We start from the raw sequence: 18270 nt of genomic DNA on the forward strand, positions 1-18270 counted from the left end.
AAAATCTTTCCTCACAGTTTCAGAGAAGTTGTGAGGAAGGTATTTTCTAATGACCAGTAACACAACGTGGTCCTTACTGAAGGAGAAAGCTGTTTCTGTCTTCTACTTCCTTTCACTCAGTTCTCTGAGTTTTTAAGCAGAATTTCATTAGTTTCTGTAACACTTCAGAACTTCCCTGAAAGGCTAGCTCTATTAAGTACTTGTCATTTGTTGGGTTTAAATGCTCATTTCTTGAGACTTGATCTTCATTTATCACCAAGATGCTTTAACAGTAAAATATTAATATTACTGGAAAAGCCTCATGCATAAGGAAGGAAGGAGATAAAAGGAGATAAAATCTTCATCTTTTAACTATTAAGTCTTAAATGAAGAGCTTCTCCTCCCACAAGCTATCATTTAACCCAGAACTAGGCCCAGCCGTCCACTTAAAAAGGAAAGGCACTATCTTAGTACAGATTTGTTAGCTACTTAAAGCAAAATGCTACACAGGATTTACAAGCGGACACATCCTGGCCTATCTTATGCCAGGTTGATTCTCCTTGATTCTCCCAGAAGAACTAAATATGCATTATGGAGCACATCATAATATTAAAAATACAGCAATTGACTTAACCACAAATGAAACATCCTATCCAAGACAGCCTTTAGATACAGAAAAAGTCCTTCTGAATTTAAAGGGTTTGCATTTCTACCTGCCTGTTGTGCCTGTTACTGCAATATTTGAGAAAAGCACCTAAACATAAGAACAACAAATAAAATTTCCTTACTGGCAGGGCAGAAACACATTTATTTCAATAATCATTTTTCCCCTCACAGAGATGATAATATTTTTTTCCCCCTCATCCTGATGTGAAAGCCTGTAAACAAAATAATCATTTGTTTTTCTCTGAACTGCAATACCTGACTTGTTCAGTTTGGCAAGTGATTGGCTTCAGATATTTCTTGTGGGAAATGGAATTCACAGCCCTGGGAGCTTTACTTATTTGCTTAATAAACCTTTCATAACTATTATTTAAGGTTTGAGTGGAGAGAACAAAGTTAACTTTGCACAGAGCAAACTTTTCAAGTTCTGGTGATTTAGCAGAAAGCCCTGTAGTAAATCTAAGGCAACTTACTATCTTTCCATAACAAATCAAGCAAGTAATGACAAGAGCCAGCTTTTCATGCCCTTGAAATACTTCACTGCCGAAAAACTGAAGAGTCATCCTCTAGTCTGTGTTCACAAACAAGAGAACTCACAGATGAGAAAATCTAGGAATACGCTCCAATTTCTTGGTGCCGCAAGGCTCAGCACAGCTCTTGCTGCAGCCTGCTGGAGTTTGGGGGGCTTTTTTGCTACTGCTATTGAAGCAGATCTGAATAAAAGCAACTAAACCTCATGTGTAAGGACTCAGGATCACCTCTTCTACAGGTGAAAGCAAAAAAAAAAAAAAATCTCTTCCCTTTTATTGCCATACAGGCAGCACAACAGACACAAACAGCACATACTTTATGGGCAGGCAGGGGAAGCCCATTTTTGATGGGTCAAGAGCAGAGGGTGTCCAACAGACATGTGCAAGAACCTCAGCATTCTCGGCCAAGGCAGAGGTGTTGCTGCCCCTTTGACAAGTCACAGTTCAAACGTTTCAAATTCTTTCCGACAAATACGCCTACAAAATTAATCCACAGCCACATTCAGGTACTGTCAGACTGTCCAACAGGACATGCCACTTCTCCTCCTCTCTGAAGTGCTCTCTCCAGGACATCAAGCTGCTCGATGTTTTCTGGTTTATTACATCAAATGCTTTTCAAGCTAAGATTGCAGGGACAAGAAAAAAAAAGAGAGGCAAGTTCAGCATAACTTCCATGCAAAAAAGTATTCCCTAAAACTACCTTAATTTAGCATTTTAGCCTCATGGCTCTATTTATTGATGTGCCACAGCTGAAAAAAACACGCTCGCCGAGAAGTTTTTACTCCTGGAACGAAAATGACACCCAGAATATCCCAGTGTTGACTGAACTTCTTTCCTACTTAACCTCCTAGTGGTCAAACAAGAGGGAACCCCTGGCCTTGTTACGATTTACAGCCTCATCTATCAAAAGGCTCCAGGATCTTTTAACAAATGAAAGGCACAAACATTAAGAAAACAGTAATACATCAGGGGCTGGAGCCAGGACTAACAGAACCAACACTAAGGGAAAATGTTGGCAAGGCTATCAGGAAAAGACTGCCTGGCAGCAAGAAGTATTAGTAAGACTTTCCCAGGGGAGTCATTAAATGAAGTATTAAACTTCATGAATTACATGAATGAAGAGTTAAAGTTCACACCAAGCAGAGCTCTGGAAGCAATACTCCAGTGGCAAGAGGACAGCTAGAAAAGCTGACAACTTTTCCCCCAGTTCAGGCTCCACTGTCAGTGGCACCATACGCAAGAACCACACAGGGGTTTTTTGAAAGTTAACTAGACATCAGGCTGCCCACGGGAATGGCACTCATTTCCTTACAAAGCAACCTTCCTGCGAGACTGAAACACACAGAAGAAGAACAGGACAGGGAGTAGACTTGCACAAAGATACTCTTGAACACAACAGAAGAGGAGCAGAAGACTGCTAGTGCACTGTGGGAACCTTTCTGCTCCAGGTACAAAGCTCCGGCTGTCACAACTCAACCGTAACAAACGGAGACAGAACTGCAATTTGCTCAGTCCAGGGGTTAAACACTCTGCCAATCTTACAGCAACACAGGATACTCAAACTGCTGTCAGTCATCAATAAAAATGGCTTTGAGAATTTGCAAGTGAGCGTAAAAATGAATCCTGGAAACTTGGATTGAGTCATCAGTGAACCAGTAAACACCCCAACAGCAAGAAAATCTTATCGAAAATAGCAACTAGAGTCTACATAATCACAGGCTACATACCCACTCCATACATTGCTGCCCAGTTAAGCATGAAGCAAAAAGCAGACAAGGATTGAAAGCACGGCAGCTGAGAGACGGGGAACTTGGCAATCTATTACCTTGCCGTGACTGAAATAGGAGGTGGCTTGATCAAAAGTAAAAATCATGGCATGTGTTTCCACAAAGCGTCCCCAACATGGGGAAAGCCCCTGAGAAGTCCTGACTGCTACCAACAAAAGACCAAACCTCTGAAGTGAGATTTTTCTCCTGGAATAGAAACCTTTGTGAACTTTCAATAATGGTCTGGAAGGAAGTCTCCATCCACGTCTACGTTACTATGCTGTAGAATAACGGAAGGTCCCTCGCATTATTCTGAGGCAGCAGGTACTAGCTGCCATCCAAAAAAAGAATGCTATTCAAACAGACCTGCAGCTGAGCCCCTGCAGAGGGAATCCTGCATTTTCTTGTTTGAAAAGTCAATGCTGAGATTTTTGGACATACACAACAGCATTTTAAAGCCCAAACTCACACAGACAAGTAATGATAGAAGACTTATGCTGCTATCCAAATGTATCAGTCTGAAAGGGCACTGCGCATCTTCTGTGAAATGCAGAAGGATAAATGATCCCACCAACGTCCATTTTCTTGTAGGTTCAACATCGGCCAGAATCCTCAAGGACAAAAAGATTCCCAGATCACAACTCTAAAAATATATCTGCAGGGCTACACTGGGGTTTAAAATTGCTTCACTGAGCTATAACACCACTGCTCTGCTGTACGGAAGGTTTTTTACAAGGTGTCGTTAAACCACAACTCCATTTCACATACTGCTGCATGATTCTGTCGACATTTGTTTGATTTGGGAAACTTCCTTGGACACACCATAAAGACGACTGATTTTCAAAGGAAACAAAAGAATCAAAACTAAAAATGTGTCTGTCTCCACTCAAAAGCAACTAGCTAATATTTGAAAATTGGGCCATATATTCACATTTTTACTCCTTTCTTCTGTGCTACAATAATCACAACGGAAATCCAGGTAACATGATTTAACAAGCGTCCTGAAATGCCCAGCCTAAAACTAGTAAGATTTTCCACTTCAGTCTGTTCTGCTTTCTCACACAGAGAGGATGCAGCACACATCCTTTCTCAATGTCTTGCCATATTTTGCAGATTTTTTTTTAAATGGCTCTGTAAAAGACTTCTTCACTCCATCATTTCTTTCTTTTCCTTATAATTTAGGACTAAAAGGGCATTTCAACACCAATCTTTCAAGCGGTCAAAACGCCATGCACACATTTAAAAAAAGAAAGTGTGATGAATTTTGATTCTGCAATCAATTGCTATGTTTGAAGAAGCCTCCAGTCAATCGGAGCTAATACCAGCTAGAGGTATATTTCCTAGCAGCAATAGCTGTTGTGGAAAAACCAGCCTTTGTAAGCAACACTGGCTGGACTGCAGACTGCTATTTTGTACTAGAAACCCTGAATACCTTCCACAGAAAGGAAGGCAGCTAGTGTATGCTAGCGCACTGACACAAGTCAGACATCAGCGAGCAGTCAATTCTCATATCTGCCTTAGAGATGCAGCTTTCACTGGTCTTCAGAATTCTTGTAATGCAGGAAAGCACCTAGCCATAAAAATGTTAATACAGATTATGATAATACAGATCATTTTGCTGAAGACCACATGCAAGCTCACCATCAGCAGAAGTCAGCGCTAACTAGAGAGCAGCATGGGAAAGTCCCTATTTGCACTTTCCCTAGCTGCATACAAGTCTTCCAGGCACCCACAATAGCAGTTTTGGTCTGTAGCCCAGTGATATGCATCAACCAGCTTTTCAGAAATATTAGATGAGAGGCTACGAGATTATCATAAGAATACATTATTAAAGTCAAAAGGAAATTGCCTGGTTTCTACCACAACCAATCTTCATTGACTGTAAGATACTGTAAACTAGTCAATTAGGAAAACAGACCAAGACAGATAACCAAAAGCCCTGCAGAGCATCCCTCAAGACCCAAAGCCCCACTTTCCAAAATCACAGGCCAAGGAAGAGTCAGCAATGACCTGGTGCTTCATCGTCCCAAGGGGGACACAGCGCAGTTCCATGCACACAACTCCACAAGCTGCTTTTCCAGCAAAGCCTTGTGCTTCACACCTGGGTCTCTTCTGCACGTTTGTTTACAGTAGATGATATATAACAGCACTCCTCTTTCTAAAACTACCAACCCATTGTTGTTTCGGTAGTGCTGATCACCACAGGGACCCAGCCCAAACGAGCTGGGTCAGAAGGAAGCCCTACATGGGGATGACTTGCTAGCACAGACGCAGACCCAGACTGCCTTGCCACGAACCACTGACACAGAGGCTCTGGCCATGCCAGCGGCAAAAAGGAACATCATTTCCTCATGCAAAAGCTTAACTGTGCTATTAGGAGAAAAAACCACAGCATGGTTTGGCACACGTGCAAGTACTCTGTGCAATACAAAGACAGTTTAATGTCATGTTACAGTGTCCAGCTCCTTCTGTAGAGCTGAGCTCATTCTCTTATGCCACACTCTTCTGTTCAGAAGGCTTTTAGGAGAGGCTCCATCTCTTCTGCATATCCACACCACCTAGCAAAATGCAATCCCCACCTCAAGCCAATCCTCTGCAACCAACAGCAAAAGAGGGATGTCAGAATATCAGCTCTGACATGATCAAGGAAAGGTAGATACTTTGCCTGCTTTAGCAGCCCAAGTATCAGCAAAGGAAGCAAAATTGTGGCTCACCTTATAACAGGAAAGAAAAAGCAGCTCCCACTGTCCATAACTGATGCTGCCCTTCACACAGAGGGGCAGGACACTGAACAAGATGAAGACGTATATTTTTGCAGTTGAGAGCCACTTACAAACTATGACCACTGGGTAGTCACAGCAAATAAGGTTTGACTGGAGAGTACGTGTGGACAGGCTTACTGCCAGCTGCACTGCTGAATGACCAATCTGCAGGGTTTGTCTAGCAGAACATGGACACATTTACTGTACCTCATAACACCTTACCCAATCAACATTTATTTGGCAACAGATGCTGCGGTCCCACAGGACATCCTTGTGCTACTCTCTCCTTAGATACAGCAACGACATCAACTGGTCACTTCCTCCCAGCAATTACCATCAGCAGATTATTACTCTGAGCATTGATTTGTGGACTTCTGTTCAACTGTGTTATTTGGCTGGCAAAAACCTTAAAAAATGCACAGGAAAAATAAACACCTGAGAAATGCAGCACAAAGTTTGTGAGAAATGGTAAGCAGATGGGCTGGACTGCTGCAGGCTAAACCCTGATCATCTCCAACAACAGATGTAGTCAAGAAAAGGCTGCCAAAAAAAAAAAAAAAAAAAGGAAGCCCAATACTCAGGGGGACTTCAGACTTCCAGAATTTTTTATATCTATCAGCTCTGCTTCACTACCCATTTACTGACTAATTTACAACAGACTAAAGAACAGCAAGGCATATGGGATCTACCACCCAGGGCAAAAATAAGAGTCTTCATTCAAAGCCCTTTACAAAGGCTCGTCAAGGAAGCCAGTATCATACCACATGTCAGAGACAGAATGTCCAGCCAGAGATTACCTTTAAAGTAATTTTTTTCTTTTTTTCCTCTTTTTCATTGGGCACTCCCAAGTCTTACATAGAAAAGGCAAGCCTTAAGATCTCTTGTAGTGTTGTTTATAAATTTTAATTCTTTTCAATGGCCAAGGTTTAGAGAAGAAAGATTTGAACACAGGAAAGGGGAAGGGTGAAGTGTCTCTGTGACAAATCCAGATTTTAATGCTGGAAGTAGTCCCCAAGCAGTTAAATGATATTTCTTAAAGCTTATTTTTAAATGTAGGATCACACTAAATTCTGAGCCAGAGTAGCAGAGGTCAAAATCTAGCCCAGAGACTGAGCTGTTGCAGATAAGAGCACATATTTCCTATAGGAATCTTTCACCCATTAAAAGTTAGAGAAAGTTTTTGGAGAGCTCTAAATGTGCACATCATTTTCAGCTGTTTCTAAATCTGACAGTTAAGTACCCAGCCTTATTCAATTCAGCTAAAATATGGCTAACAGTTCTTGCATACTCTAAAAAGTTTCTGCCTGTAACACAAAGTTGCATACAACACTTTGTCTGTAAACCTTACACCTTAAATACCTTATAACTTAGCACTCACTGCCCCATTTCAAATCAAACTCCAGGCAATTTCATTAAAAGTTTCTTCACCCAATGTCAGCAAGGTTTGGTCTTCCACAGCACTCATATGCTCACAAAAGGCTCTTAGGAAACATTGCGAGTGGCGTGATTTACAATCCCAGTGGTGGTAAATGGCTAACATAGGATGACTTTTTAGGGAAGAGTGCCAAAGGGGATCAGGAACCCTCCCCTGCGGCAAAATGGACATAGAAATAAACAGAAACTTCTTAAACATGTTCTCTGGGACGTATTTTGTTTCCTGTAAACTCAGACTTGGTCTTGCTCTCTCACACACACCCCTCCTCTGTATTTACATTGCAAATGTGACTATCAGCATCATTAAGCTTTTTGTTTTAGAAAACAAGAACATTAATCTCAAAATTGTGTCAACAAAATATGCCCATTTGATTACTTCCCAACCCATCAAAAAAAATCAGGATATTATTATTACTATTACTCATGCCTGCAGTTTATAAATATGAAGGTTAATAAAGCCATTTCATTCCCTGGGAACAAGTCTAGATTGATCTGTCTTTCTAGTTTATCACAATCTCCCAGCTGTGGGAGATAATCTACATTAAGAAATGGTGTCCCTATGATTAATAGCAGTCTTGCAGGCCACAAACATACCCATTAGATTTCACATTTTATCTGATAAATACATTTCAGGGAAGTAACTTTGGAGGACAGGAAAAGTGTGCCACAATTGTAAAACTCAGAAATCCAATTAGTTATTAAATCCACTGAGAACCACCACTGCCTCCTGCTGCTGCATGAAAGCAATTTGGAGAACAGGCCCAGGTTCTCAGCCTAAAAACAAGCAGCTGGAAGGGTAGTAAATGCAGAGAAAACCCAGACCTTAACCCACCTAGCTGTTCATCACCCAGCCCAGCCTGGCACCACAGCCTTGGATCATCAGGCACCTGAGCGAAGCACAGAGAGAGGGGCTCTCTCACCTCAGAGCTGACAGCAACGGATTGACCTCTCCAGCCCTCCTTCGGGCCATGGTTGTATAACACACTGCTGGACTTTCATGCCTACCAATTCCCTTCATGAAAGCACAGGCATTATCTGTACTGATGTAAAGGTTAGAGTCCAGTTCAGGAGCTTACTAAGCACTACCTGCAACTATTTCCCATGGCAGCAAGTTCCAAAAATTGAATTACTCAGAAAAAAAGGTCTGGATTTTAGCAGCTATGAAGTAGTCATCACCACATAGGCATGAGATTTGGGAAACAAGTGTGGAATTTACCTTCACATCAGTCATCATTTTATATATTTGAATGATTTCTTGTTGCCACCCTGCCTTATGTAAATTTTTGGGCTCAGATTCAGTGTGCAGAAGGCACCATCACCTTGAACTGTGTACCTTTACCCTCAGAAGCTCTTTAAAAATCCACCTCTTCTCCAAGGGAGAGTATGTAATAGCTACAACTATACCAGGAAGAGAGGTTCTGGCATTCACCTTGAACTCCTGAATCCACCTGCCTGATCCAAATGACTGCAAGAATCCAGTACCTGTCTCAAGCCCTTTGACAATACTTTGTAAAATGCAATGAAGCTGCAGTATAAAAAACTATAAAACAAAACTCAGCCTTGATTTCCATCAAGTCAAGTAACAGGAGATGGATGCAAAATTAAATTAAGATCACCTGCAGAGATTTGAGCAAATACTCATTAGATATACTTGCTTCCACAGCCTCACTCTGCCATCCCATAAAAGGCACAACAACAAGGAATTATGACTACCTGTGACTGCACATCTGTCTCATCTGCTAGTGATTCTCACAAAAGGCAACGCATGCCTGCAGAAGAGATCAAAGATGGACCCTAAAACATTTCAAATTAACTATATTGCACAGGGCAGAACCTACTATTCTATCTCCCATATGCAAAGGACAACTCAAATCCACAAAACCCGTGCTGGAAACTGTTATGCACATTTCAAGTCCAAGTAATTCTGCATATGAAGAAGTGTCTGTGATATAACCCTGAAAGACACACGTTTTCTTTAAACTTGCTCGCTTGTATAGGGATAGTTCAGGTACAAAAAACCAAAGCACTTGCCTGTGTTGGTAGGGATTACTGCAAGACAACAGATTACATCAGTGTAAAACAAAAGTGTCAGACTAATTTTACACAGTTCAGCGTTCTGCTAGAGAAAAAAAATGGCTAAAGGGACAACGCAACTCATCTGAAAGAAAACTTCTCATCGCACAAACTATAGCCTCTAAAGTGAGGATGTGATTTAAACTGAGATGCGCTGGATTTAAACAACTGTATCTTCCCACCTCGAAGCAAGAGAGCCTCATCATGATAAATTACTTTCATAAATGCAGATCATCCTGCTCTTTCATATCAAGACTTCAGCATTTATTTTTGTTATAGTAAATAACCGCACCTATGGGATCATTTTACAATTCAAGTGTTTGCATAAACCTGTTGAAAGTCAATGCGCACATTCCCCAGGAGATTCACCACTGAGACAAAGTCATTCTTTCTCCCAGCTAATGATACAGATAGTCATCAGTTCAGGCTCTCTCATGAAATATTTACACAGCTATATCCTGCCATCACTCTGGAAACGACACCCCCATTCAAGAGAGCTGAGGATTTACATTGAAGTCACCGCTGAGGGCCCCTTCTCCATTACCTGCTCTGGTTACAGAAGCATGAAACCAGAAACGTAGATCGCAGCTAGGCAGGTCAACCACGCAGAACAGGAATAAAGGGGCCAGTAATGAGAACTACATCGTTTAAGGTTTCAAAATTAATCCAAAAAGCTGGGACATGACTAGGGCTGGGCAGTTCAGTGGCACCAGCCACAAAAAGGCTGATCCACAGTTTTAGGGCCTCCTGTCTCACCAGCTGACAACACCTTATATCCAAAAGGGCCAGGACACTTCCATGCACAGAGTGTACTTCCAGTCCTCATCATTGTCTCACAGAGAGACTTGCACTCTCAGGATTTAACCATTTGCAAAGGCAAGAGGGCAGCATTCAACTGCCAGGGCAGAACAAGTGTTTGCCATCTCCTCCAAGGAAAAGGCAGCAGATCAGAAACTGCAGCTTGCAGACGAGCATCTGTGCTCAGACAGCTGTCCCTGAGATCAGAGGGGCTACTTCAGTCAGAACCACAAGAACCTGATCTACAGAGATATTTGTACTTTTGCAGTGAGTAATTTGTACATACAACAAACAGGCCTCTCACCACTCAAGCAGAGCAACAAGAAGGCTAAGGAGAACGTAGTCAATTGTTTGAATCATGCATCAGCCAAAATGGTAGGCAGCAACGAATTTTCACTGCCTATGTATAAAACCATACTTCAGCCATGTTCACTACCAGAACAATGAGCTAGGAGCAGGAGGTATTTTATTGCTGTGCTCACTTTTTATTCATAAACTGGACTATGATATGTGGTTTTCCTGGCTTACACTACACTTGATCATGGTGTTGCTGTATTTTGTCAGTCGGTGAAAACACAATGCCTAATTTTTCATAAAACTGCTGGACAACACCACCTCCCTTCCCTGGTCTAAATCATCTGGCAGGGCACGCTGCTACAGAAAACACAGTTCCCTTTTTGTCAGTGTCCTCTAGTGGTGAGCACATGCAGGAGAGAAGAAAGAGGACCACTTCACAGCACAGTTACACAGGGAGAAAGACTGATCCTTTCTCCCACCAACATATGAAAGCCAAACGGTTCATTCATCCTTCTCTTGCAAACTGCAGCGCACAAGTCCATACAAGCTCTCACACAACCGTCTGCCTTGCCCCCAGGTCAGTGGGATGGCTCTCCTAACGGAGTTTGTTACAAGCAGCAGGAAGGGTTTTGCCTCCTTCCCCCTCCCTAAGGTGAGGAACACAGATCCCCACGCTCCCCTTGAACCCCCTTCCCTCCCAAGCACACAGTCTCCTGTGACCCCAGGCCTGGCTTGCTATGGCCCAGCGGTGTCACCTCGGTTCAGACTGCTGAGGAAAATCGTTAAGATTCGGGAAAGAGCTCTGAGAAGTCCACACCATAGAGGCATACTAGATAAGGAAGGTGTCATTACAGACAGAGGTGGATTTGTTGGGAGGGGGATGGATAGCAGCTCAAGGGTTCACGAGGAAAGACACCACCGTGGAAAGATCGCTAAGGAGGAAAAACAGAGTCAGCAGATAGCAACACTGTACATCACAGGTCCATTCCGGGGCCAACCCTTTCCCTCCCAACTTCCAACGGCGTGGCCAGCACACTATGGCTTAGCCTAGTAGTTACTTATATCCCCACTCCTTCTTGTGTGCTAACCAAATAAATGGGTTTGGTATATCTTGTTTGCAGACTCTTTGAATGCAGAAAAAGAAACGTGAACAGAACTGCACGGGAACAGAGATAGTAACACCCTGAAACAAAGCAGGCATCGCGGTTGTCTTTGACAGGCTCACCACAGGTCGGATCAAGCTCACTGGCCTGCTCTGCAAGCACAGCACCTTATCTTGGGGCAGCAGGAAGCAAGACACAGAAGCTCTTGCAGCAGGGTGTTACCACTCCACCAGCAGCTCTGCTCCCCATCACAACGCACTAGCACAACACATGCCTGCATTTCAGCTGACGTACCCACGGGCAGATACAGTAACAGGATTTGTGTTTAGACACTGGACCGTGAATCACAGTGGCGGAAATGTACATTCAGATCTGGATGTTGGCTGTGGAAGTAATTTCTCTCAGACTGAAAATAACAGGTTACCATTGCAGCATTTGCTCAGTGAACAAGTCACAGTTAGCTGATAACTATATCCAACACACCTCCAAGTATGTTCTTTTTTGGAACAGGTTCTCCGATAGCTCATATTTCACTCTCCCTCTAACTAGACCCTACAGATTCAAATCCAGCAGGTAATATTTTAATCAGTTCAACTGATCAGTGACAGAGACCTGACAGTTCTACACTCGCTGTAGCAGCAGTACCTTTGCTTTCTTCATGTGGCTCATGATATTGCCAAGATCTTCAACATCGATGACAGAATTTGTGCCTCCAGCTTCCTCAGCATCAGCCTCCTCCTCGCTACTGGTTTCAAACAACTCCTCTGCCTGTGTAAGAGATCAGAGAAAAAAAATAAATTAGGAACGTATCTGAATTTTAAACGTAAGACCTTCATCTATGCTAACCAGTGAAATCAGCTCTCACAATCAGTAAAGACTACTGAAAAACAAGGAATAGTCTACCAATAACCTGTATAATGTACATGAGACGCATCTAAACATGGGGCTTTTATCAGTGTGTATTTTTAAGAGTTCAGTAGCACACAGACCACCTGAAACTCAGTCCAGATATCCTGCCTCCAGACTGCTCTGTTTTCCTCATGTGCCTATCTGATCACATGAGAAGCGATACAGAGGAATCCAACTCCCACTGCATACTATGATGATCTGGACGCTTAAACCCCTTTAACTCCTCCAAGTGCCCCTCCCTGAATGAACAGGGAGTGAGAGATCTGCTTTCCAAGTCAAACTCTTCACAGAGCAGAAAAGTTGTCTCCCTTTCTGTACACAGCCAAGGTACAGCATAACAGCATTGTTGTAACAGCAAGATTTATTCCTCTTGTTTCTGCAGCGGCCAACACACTCAAACCCACCTAGCCAGAAGAGCCCCTATTTTCTTACAAAATTCAACGTGGCCATAGCAATCATTTCCAACCCACAATAAACGGCTTGCAGGGAGAATTAAAGTGCCACAGCAGCTCTGGGTCTTGCACTGTAGATCAAGAGAGAGGGTTTCTTATTCAAAACCTGCAATCAACAAACACTCCAGAGGACACACAAATGATTACAGGCAGACACATTCAGAGGAAATAAAGGACTTGCTCAGGTAACAGTCCCCCAGCTGCCTTTGGAAAAAACTTGGGATGCAAGCAAAGCACCTAAGCTTCAACAAGTTGAAGTGGAAGCAAGTTAACTGCTCACAGGGAACTAAATGCTTCACTTGGCCATGAGTCAAAGCAAAGGCTCTGGTGAGAACCCAGACTGGCTTCCTGGAGCATCTGTCACAACATATACCTCCCCCTATTCAAGGGGAAGACTCCCTTATCATATAGATGCCATGTAGCCTAGGTCCACCACAAATTCTTTGGTCATTCTTTTTGGAAGACTTATTCTACCTGTTATCCACCATGGGATCTCATCCTTCCTCCCCCTCTGCTCCATAACAAAAGCATCGAGCTCCCACAGCACCCTTCTGGGCTGTAGGAGGAAGGAGAGAAGTCAAATAGTGCTGCAAGGGGCACTAAACCATAAGGCCCCACGGATTTTTGCTCTACCTCAGTATTCTCGTATTCTGATGCCTCACGTTCATGATCTGAGCTCTCCTTGCTCTGCTTCCCCGGAGATTTGCACTTCCCTTTCTTGCACTTCCCACTGCAGGGCTTCTTCTCCCCTCTGCAGAGCACCTGGAGCTGACTGAGGAACTTGGCTTTCCAGGCTTCAAAGTCAGCCTCAATGCTGCCATGCTTGCTCTGGGCCACATTGCAGTCCCCCTCGGCACGGGTCATGATACGTCTGGCACTGAGCATCCACAGCCACCTGTCAATATTTCTTCCAACCTAGGATAGGATGAAAGTTAGAGGGGAAATCAAATGAAGTCCAAATTAAACAAAGCAGACAACTAAGAAAGCAAGGACCAAGCCTGGAAATAGAGCTAGCGAGCTGCTCAGGACTGCAAGGCAGGGACTTCTGGACTCCCTCTCACCTGCTGACTCAGAGCACAGACACAGTCAGTCTGAACACCACCACACACCCTCGGGCTCCCATTTGAAAACACCTCTGCTATCATACTGATGTGATAAGAGACGAGCTCTGGGAACAAGCTGCTTTTTGCGATGCTTGTTGGTCAAAATGGCCATATGCGTAACACATTTCACGTGGCCCCAGCTATACAAACATAACAACCTGGTGACAAGTCATGCCATTTTTCTAACTGAGATGAAACTAACTACCAGGCTAAGATACTGTCATATTTTACATCAGGAAATAAAGCTAAAATCCACACAATACAGCAAAGTACATAAGTTTGAGAAAAGAGCTCTAAACTAAAAGGCAGCAAGTGAGAGGGTTTACAGTACTGTGCCCTCATGCACTGATAGAAAGCTTTCAAAGCTGGGAAGTTAACTCAGTAAGGATTTACCAAATCCATTACCATACCTCCCAGATCAATGCAGTGCTTATGGGACTCCTTCCCCATTTAAAAGGGCCGCACAATTGCTTCAAAGCTGCATTGCCCGTGCCCTAAACCCAGTCCCTAATCAAGTCCACACAACAGCTGCAATTCTCACACAAACTACCAGTATCATTCAGTTTTGTAGCATTTAAGAAAGCTTAGCTTTTCAGAGGAGCAGAAATCAAAGAAAGGTATACAGGAGATACCGTGTTGTAATGATCAACATAAACTGAGTTTCCCAAGCCAAACACAGCATATCTCAGGCCTTTCAGATACGTCTTTCCAAAGCGGAAGTCATTCGCAGCCTCTTCTAACCACTTGCAGAACCACGCTGCACTCTCGGTTGGCTGTCCATCTGTGTATGTGGCTACCAAGAACACACAAATGTTCCTGCTGGTTGTCTAATAATATAAACAGAAGAGAAAACATCACTGCATTTTTCAGAACACGTTACATCAGGAAGAGAGCTGTAACACATGGGCAGTTGGAAGAGGTCAAAAGACGAGATTTTTGCTAAGTGAGTTAATAGTCTTTGGTATGGGATGCTGCAGGTGATAGTCCCAACGGTGGTGCATGGCCATCTTCCCTGCAAAGCCATTTTAAATTAGCCAAGAGAGATCAAGCTGTCTTTCCCCTACTTAACAGAGACACAGTGGTAAAACAGAACTGGACACCTACCTTCCCCACCCCAATCAACAGCTTCTTGAACTGCAGCAATAAAGTCTCCCATGGATTCAAAAAACAACTATCAATATTCACAGAAGAAAAATCCATCAAGGATTACCTAATATAAATACGCCTCACAAGAAGTTTCTAACTTACAAGTCTACGAAGGCTGCAGAAGTATCACTATCTACTTATTCTGGTTTTGAACCCTTCCCCAGGTGTACACTGCCAGAGACAGAACAGGGGGACCTGGTGCAGCCACTCTCACACGCACCTGAGTTACAGAACTAGCTCATACAAAGGCACTGTCAGCACGAAAATATTCTATGTGATCCTCTCCCAGTAATTTTCAAAATTTAGGTATTTTCTGCTGAGGGTTGGTGGGCTACACTTGCTTACGTAGAAGGGAAGCAGTTTTCAACACACAGCTTTGGGGATTTCCAGGATAACAGGAGAGAAATAAAGAGGAAAACAGCCTTCACAATCCCAGGAAGAACTTGCATTTATTATTCATATTTAAGATGTACCTACCTCCTCTGATAAACAATCATCTGGATCATAGTCTCCCATGCTAATGACTTCCACAGGCAAATTAAGGGAAATAACTGCTTCAGCCAGACCTTTGGCAAATCTCTGAAAAAAGAAACGTAGAAAGTTATCAATTACTTCAACCCAACTATCGTAAGGGTCAAACAAGCCCTGCCATGCCCAGTCACAAGACTTCTCCCAGCACAGAAAGAACAATGACACATGAGAACTGGACACTGGACCTATAATTCCTCACATTAAAAAAAAAGAAGTATACTGGCTGAAAGAAGAGTTACATGAATTTTAATGACTAATGATTTTACATTTACACACAAATTAAATTTCTTTTTGAGAAAGCACCTAAAACAGCACTTCTCTCTAAGACCTGCTAGCAAATTAAGAGTATATTGCAAGACTAAACTTTAAACTTCATAATCAATGTCTCTATTGCATGCCCCACTTAAAGGGAGTAGAAAAATTTGTTATTTTTATAATTTTCACTTATCTTTCATGTTAGGCAATGACTTCTAATGAGCTAATGAACTCTCTGATGAACTTTCAGATTTTTTACACAATGCAGGGTTTCTAAGGCAAGCAACATACTTTAATCTCAACAACACTTCAAATTAACTTCATATATGTGAAAAAAAAAAAACCTTATACCTTTGCTGTGCCAGTCTGAGACCCATAGAAAATCTTTACCCCAGCAACATAGACCTCCTTTGCCTGCAGGGTGGCATATCCATTTACTAGTTTGTCTTCTATTCCTTCAGAAGAAGTGAGATTCCCGTTGGATTTCTCACCCTATGAAACAAGCACTGTGTCGCAGTCAATCCCTTTTCAAAGTGATGTTAACCCCATTTTCCCAAAAGCATTTAAAATTCAAATCCTGTGACCAGATTCTCAGTACTACGCAAATGCAACTGTCAAGGCATTTTAGTTTCTCTCATACCTAGAGAAACACACCAGTAACTATTTCTCTGAACTAGGCCATGCTACAATACACTCATCTCACACATCAGGGAGATAACAGGATCCAGCTGAACCCGAGAACCTCCCAACTCGTGCAGCAGAACTTCACTCACCTGCACGCGGAGGTTTTAAATTCCTGAATGGCCCAATCCCACTCCCATCCTGAAACCAGTCCAATCGTGTCATCATGAACATGAAAACACTGGGCACAAGCAGAGTAATTTACTTGAAGTGACAGAGCAACTCAGGCTGACACATTCTCTCAGGAACAAAGTGAGAAGCGCTCAGCTGAGATCTGCTCTAACATCAGCGCAACAAGGGCGTTTAGTTACCCACAAACTTAAGACGATCCAGACTGAGGATTATAACCATCAGATGAACTAAAATGCATTTGGGATTTGCAACAACCTAGATGGGCCCACAGTGAAATAGCACATTTCACATTTCACTGCACCAGTGGGTACCTTTACCCAGCAACTATTCACTTCCACACACCGATTTTTGGGGTCTTCTCAGACAAAAATGCTTACATGTTCAGTTACCTTCTTTTTGGTTTTGGTGGTGGTGAACTGAATGACGATCCAAATGCTGATCCCAAAAGCAACAGCAGAATAGATGTAAAATCTGTGCAGCCATAAGGACACCAGGCAAGTATAGAAGTTCCATGTATCCATTGAGACATCTATATCTAGAATAAACCACAGATTTAGCAAGAGCAGATTCGTAAAGTATGAATTTAGAATGAGCACACAAAAAATAGAGACAGCACCCACAGTCTCATGCTATTAGCCATTCCTTAGGCTCTGCAGAAAACAGCTTTTGGCTAAAGACAAGACACTACAATTGAACCAAGGAGCCTTCACCTCCTCAGAGGTGCGCCAGCTGAGTTTCGTCTGTGTATCCAAGATAACATTTTAGACTGTCACATGGAAATTGGGTTTTTCTTAGATAGGGCAGGTTCTGTTATAAGGCAAGGCAGAGAATACTTGTGCTGTGCAAGTGTCTGAAAGTAAAAAGTACTTCTGAAACATCCACTGTATCGTACTGGCCTTAGTTTTGCACAGACCCGACATGTGCAGATCTCTGGAGCTAGAAAGCTCCATTTCAAGGGGGAAATCACCTCCACAGAGCTTGTTGCTGAACACAACCCTTGCTTGTACACATTAGATGCCACACTGATTACAACAGCTTTGACCCAGAGTTTCAAGGCCAGACTGAAACCTGGATTCAATTGAAAGTACTTTTCCAGAATTCTGTCGTGTGAGTGAGGTTTGATTCAGAACAACCGAGATTTTTCAAGTTGGTTCAGAACATTCAGGGTACACAATGTTGTAGCCAGGAGCACGCTTGTGTAGTGCCTGTGATTACCTGTTTCATATGAAACATTCAGGAGTTTAAATAAAGCTTGTTTGTGACACTTTTTGACTGAGAAACACAGACGGCACCCTCCTACTGTTATCTGCAGTCCTCTTGGATCTTGTTCTTGCAGACATGAGACAGGAGCACAGAAACCAAGTCTTTCCAAGAGGCTGGAAACTTTGTTATCTTACTTCTCCTCTGTGCTGTTACTTACAGTACCAGATCAAAAGCTTGAGGGGATGCCCTTCACCCCTCCACCAGCATCACTGAACCTCCCAAAAGAAAAGAGCTGAGAACGCTTGCCACTGTGTCGGCAGCCCTGCTGCTGCCAGCCCACACAAGCAGCAAACCCCTCGAGGGGGGCTCCAGAAGCCTGCAGCAGCCAGGGTACCTCGCTCCACCTCACCCCCCGTACCCTCCCCGCAGTTACCCCATGGCACCCACCCCCCC

The 18270-nt window shown here is 43.0% G+C and overlaps 1 protein-coding gene across 1 annotated transcript in view; it reads right to left on the bottom strand.

Moving 5' to 3' along the window:
* The window catches only part of TYW1 (tRNA-yW synthesizing protein 1 homolog (S. cerevisiae)), a gene marked incomplete at its 3' end in the record, with an annotated part of 54775 nt that extends 37640 nt beyond the window's left edge, over positions 1 to 17135 (bottom strand). Inside the window, exons 1-6 of the mRNA XM_009576153.1 lie at positions 17004 to 17135; positions 16153 to 16293; positions 15493 to 15594; positions 14502 to 14696; positions 13400 to 13681; positions 12051 to 12173 (exon numbers count right to left, since the gene is read on the bottom strand). Coding sequence (XP_009574448.1) covers positions 12051 to 12173; positions 13400 to 13681; positions 14502 to 14696; positions 15493 to 15594; positions 16153 to 16293; positions 17004 to 17135 — 975 coding nt within the window. The remainder of the gene's footprint in view (positions 1 to 12050; positions 12174 to 13399; positions 13682 to 14501; positions 14697 to 15492; positions 15595 to 16152; positions 16294 to 17003) is intronic.
* Between the last annotated feature and the right edge of the window lie 1135 nt (positions 17136 to 18270).

This window comes from Fulmarus glacialis, unplaced genomic scaffold, assembly GCF_000690835.1.
Source record: "Fulmarus glacialis isolate BGI_N327 unplaced genomic scaffold, ASM69083v1 scaffold15534, whole genome shotgun sequence".
NCBI lineage: Eukaryota > Metazoa > Chordata > Aves > Procellariiformes > Procellariidae > Fulmarus > Fulmarus glacialis.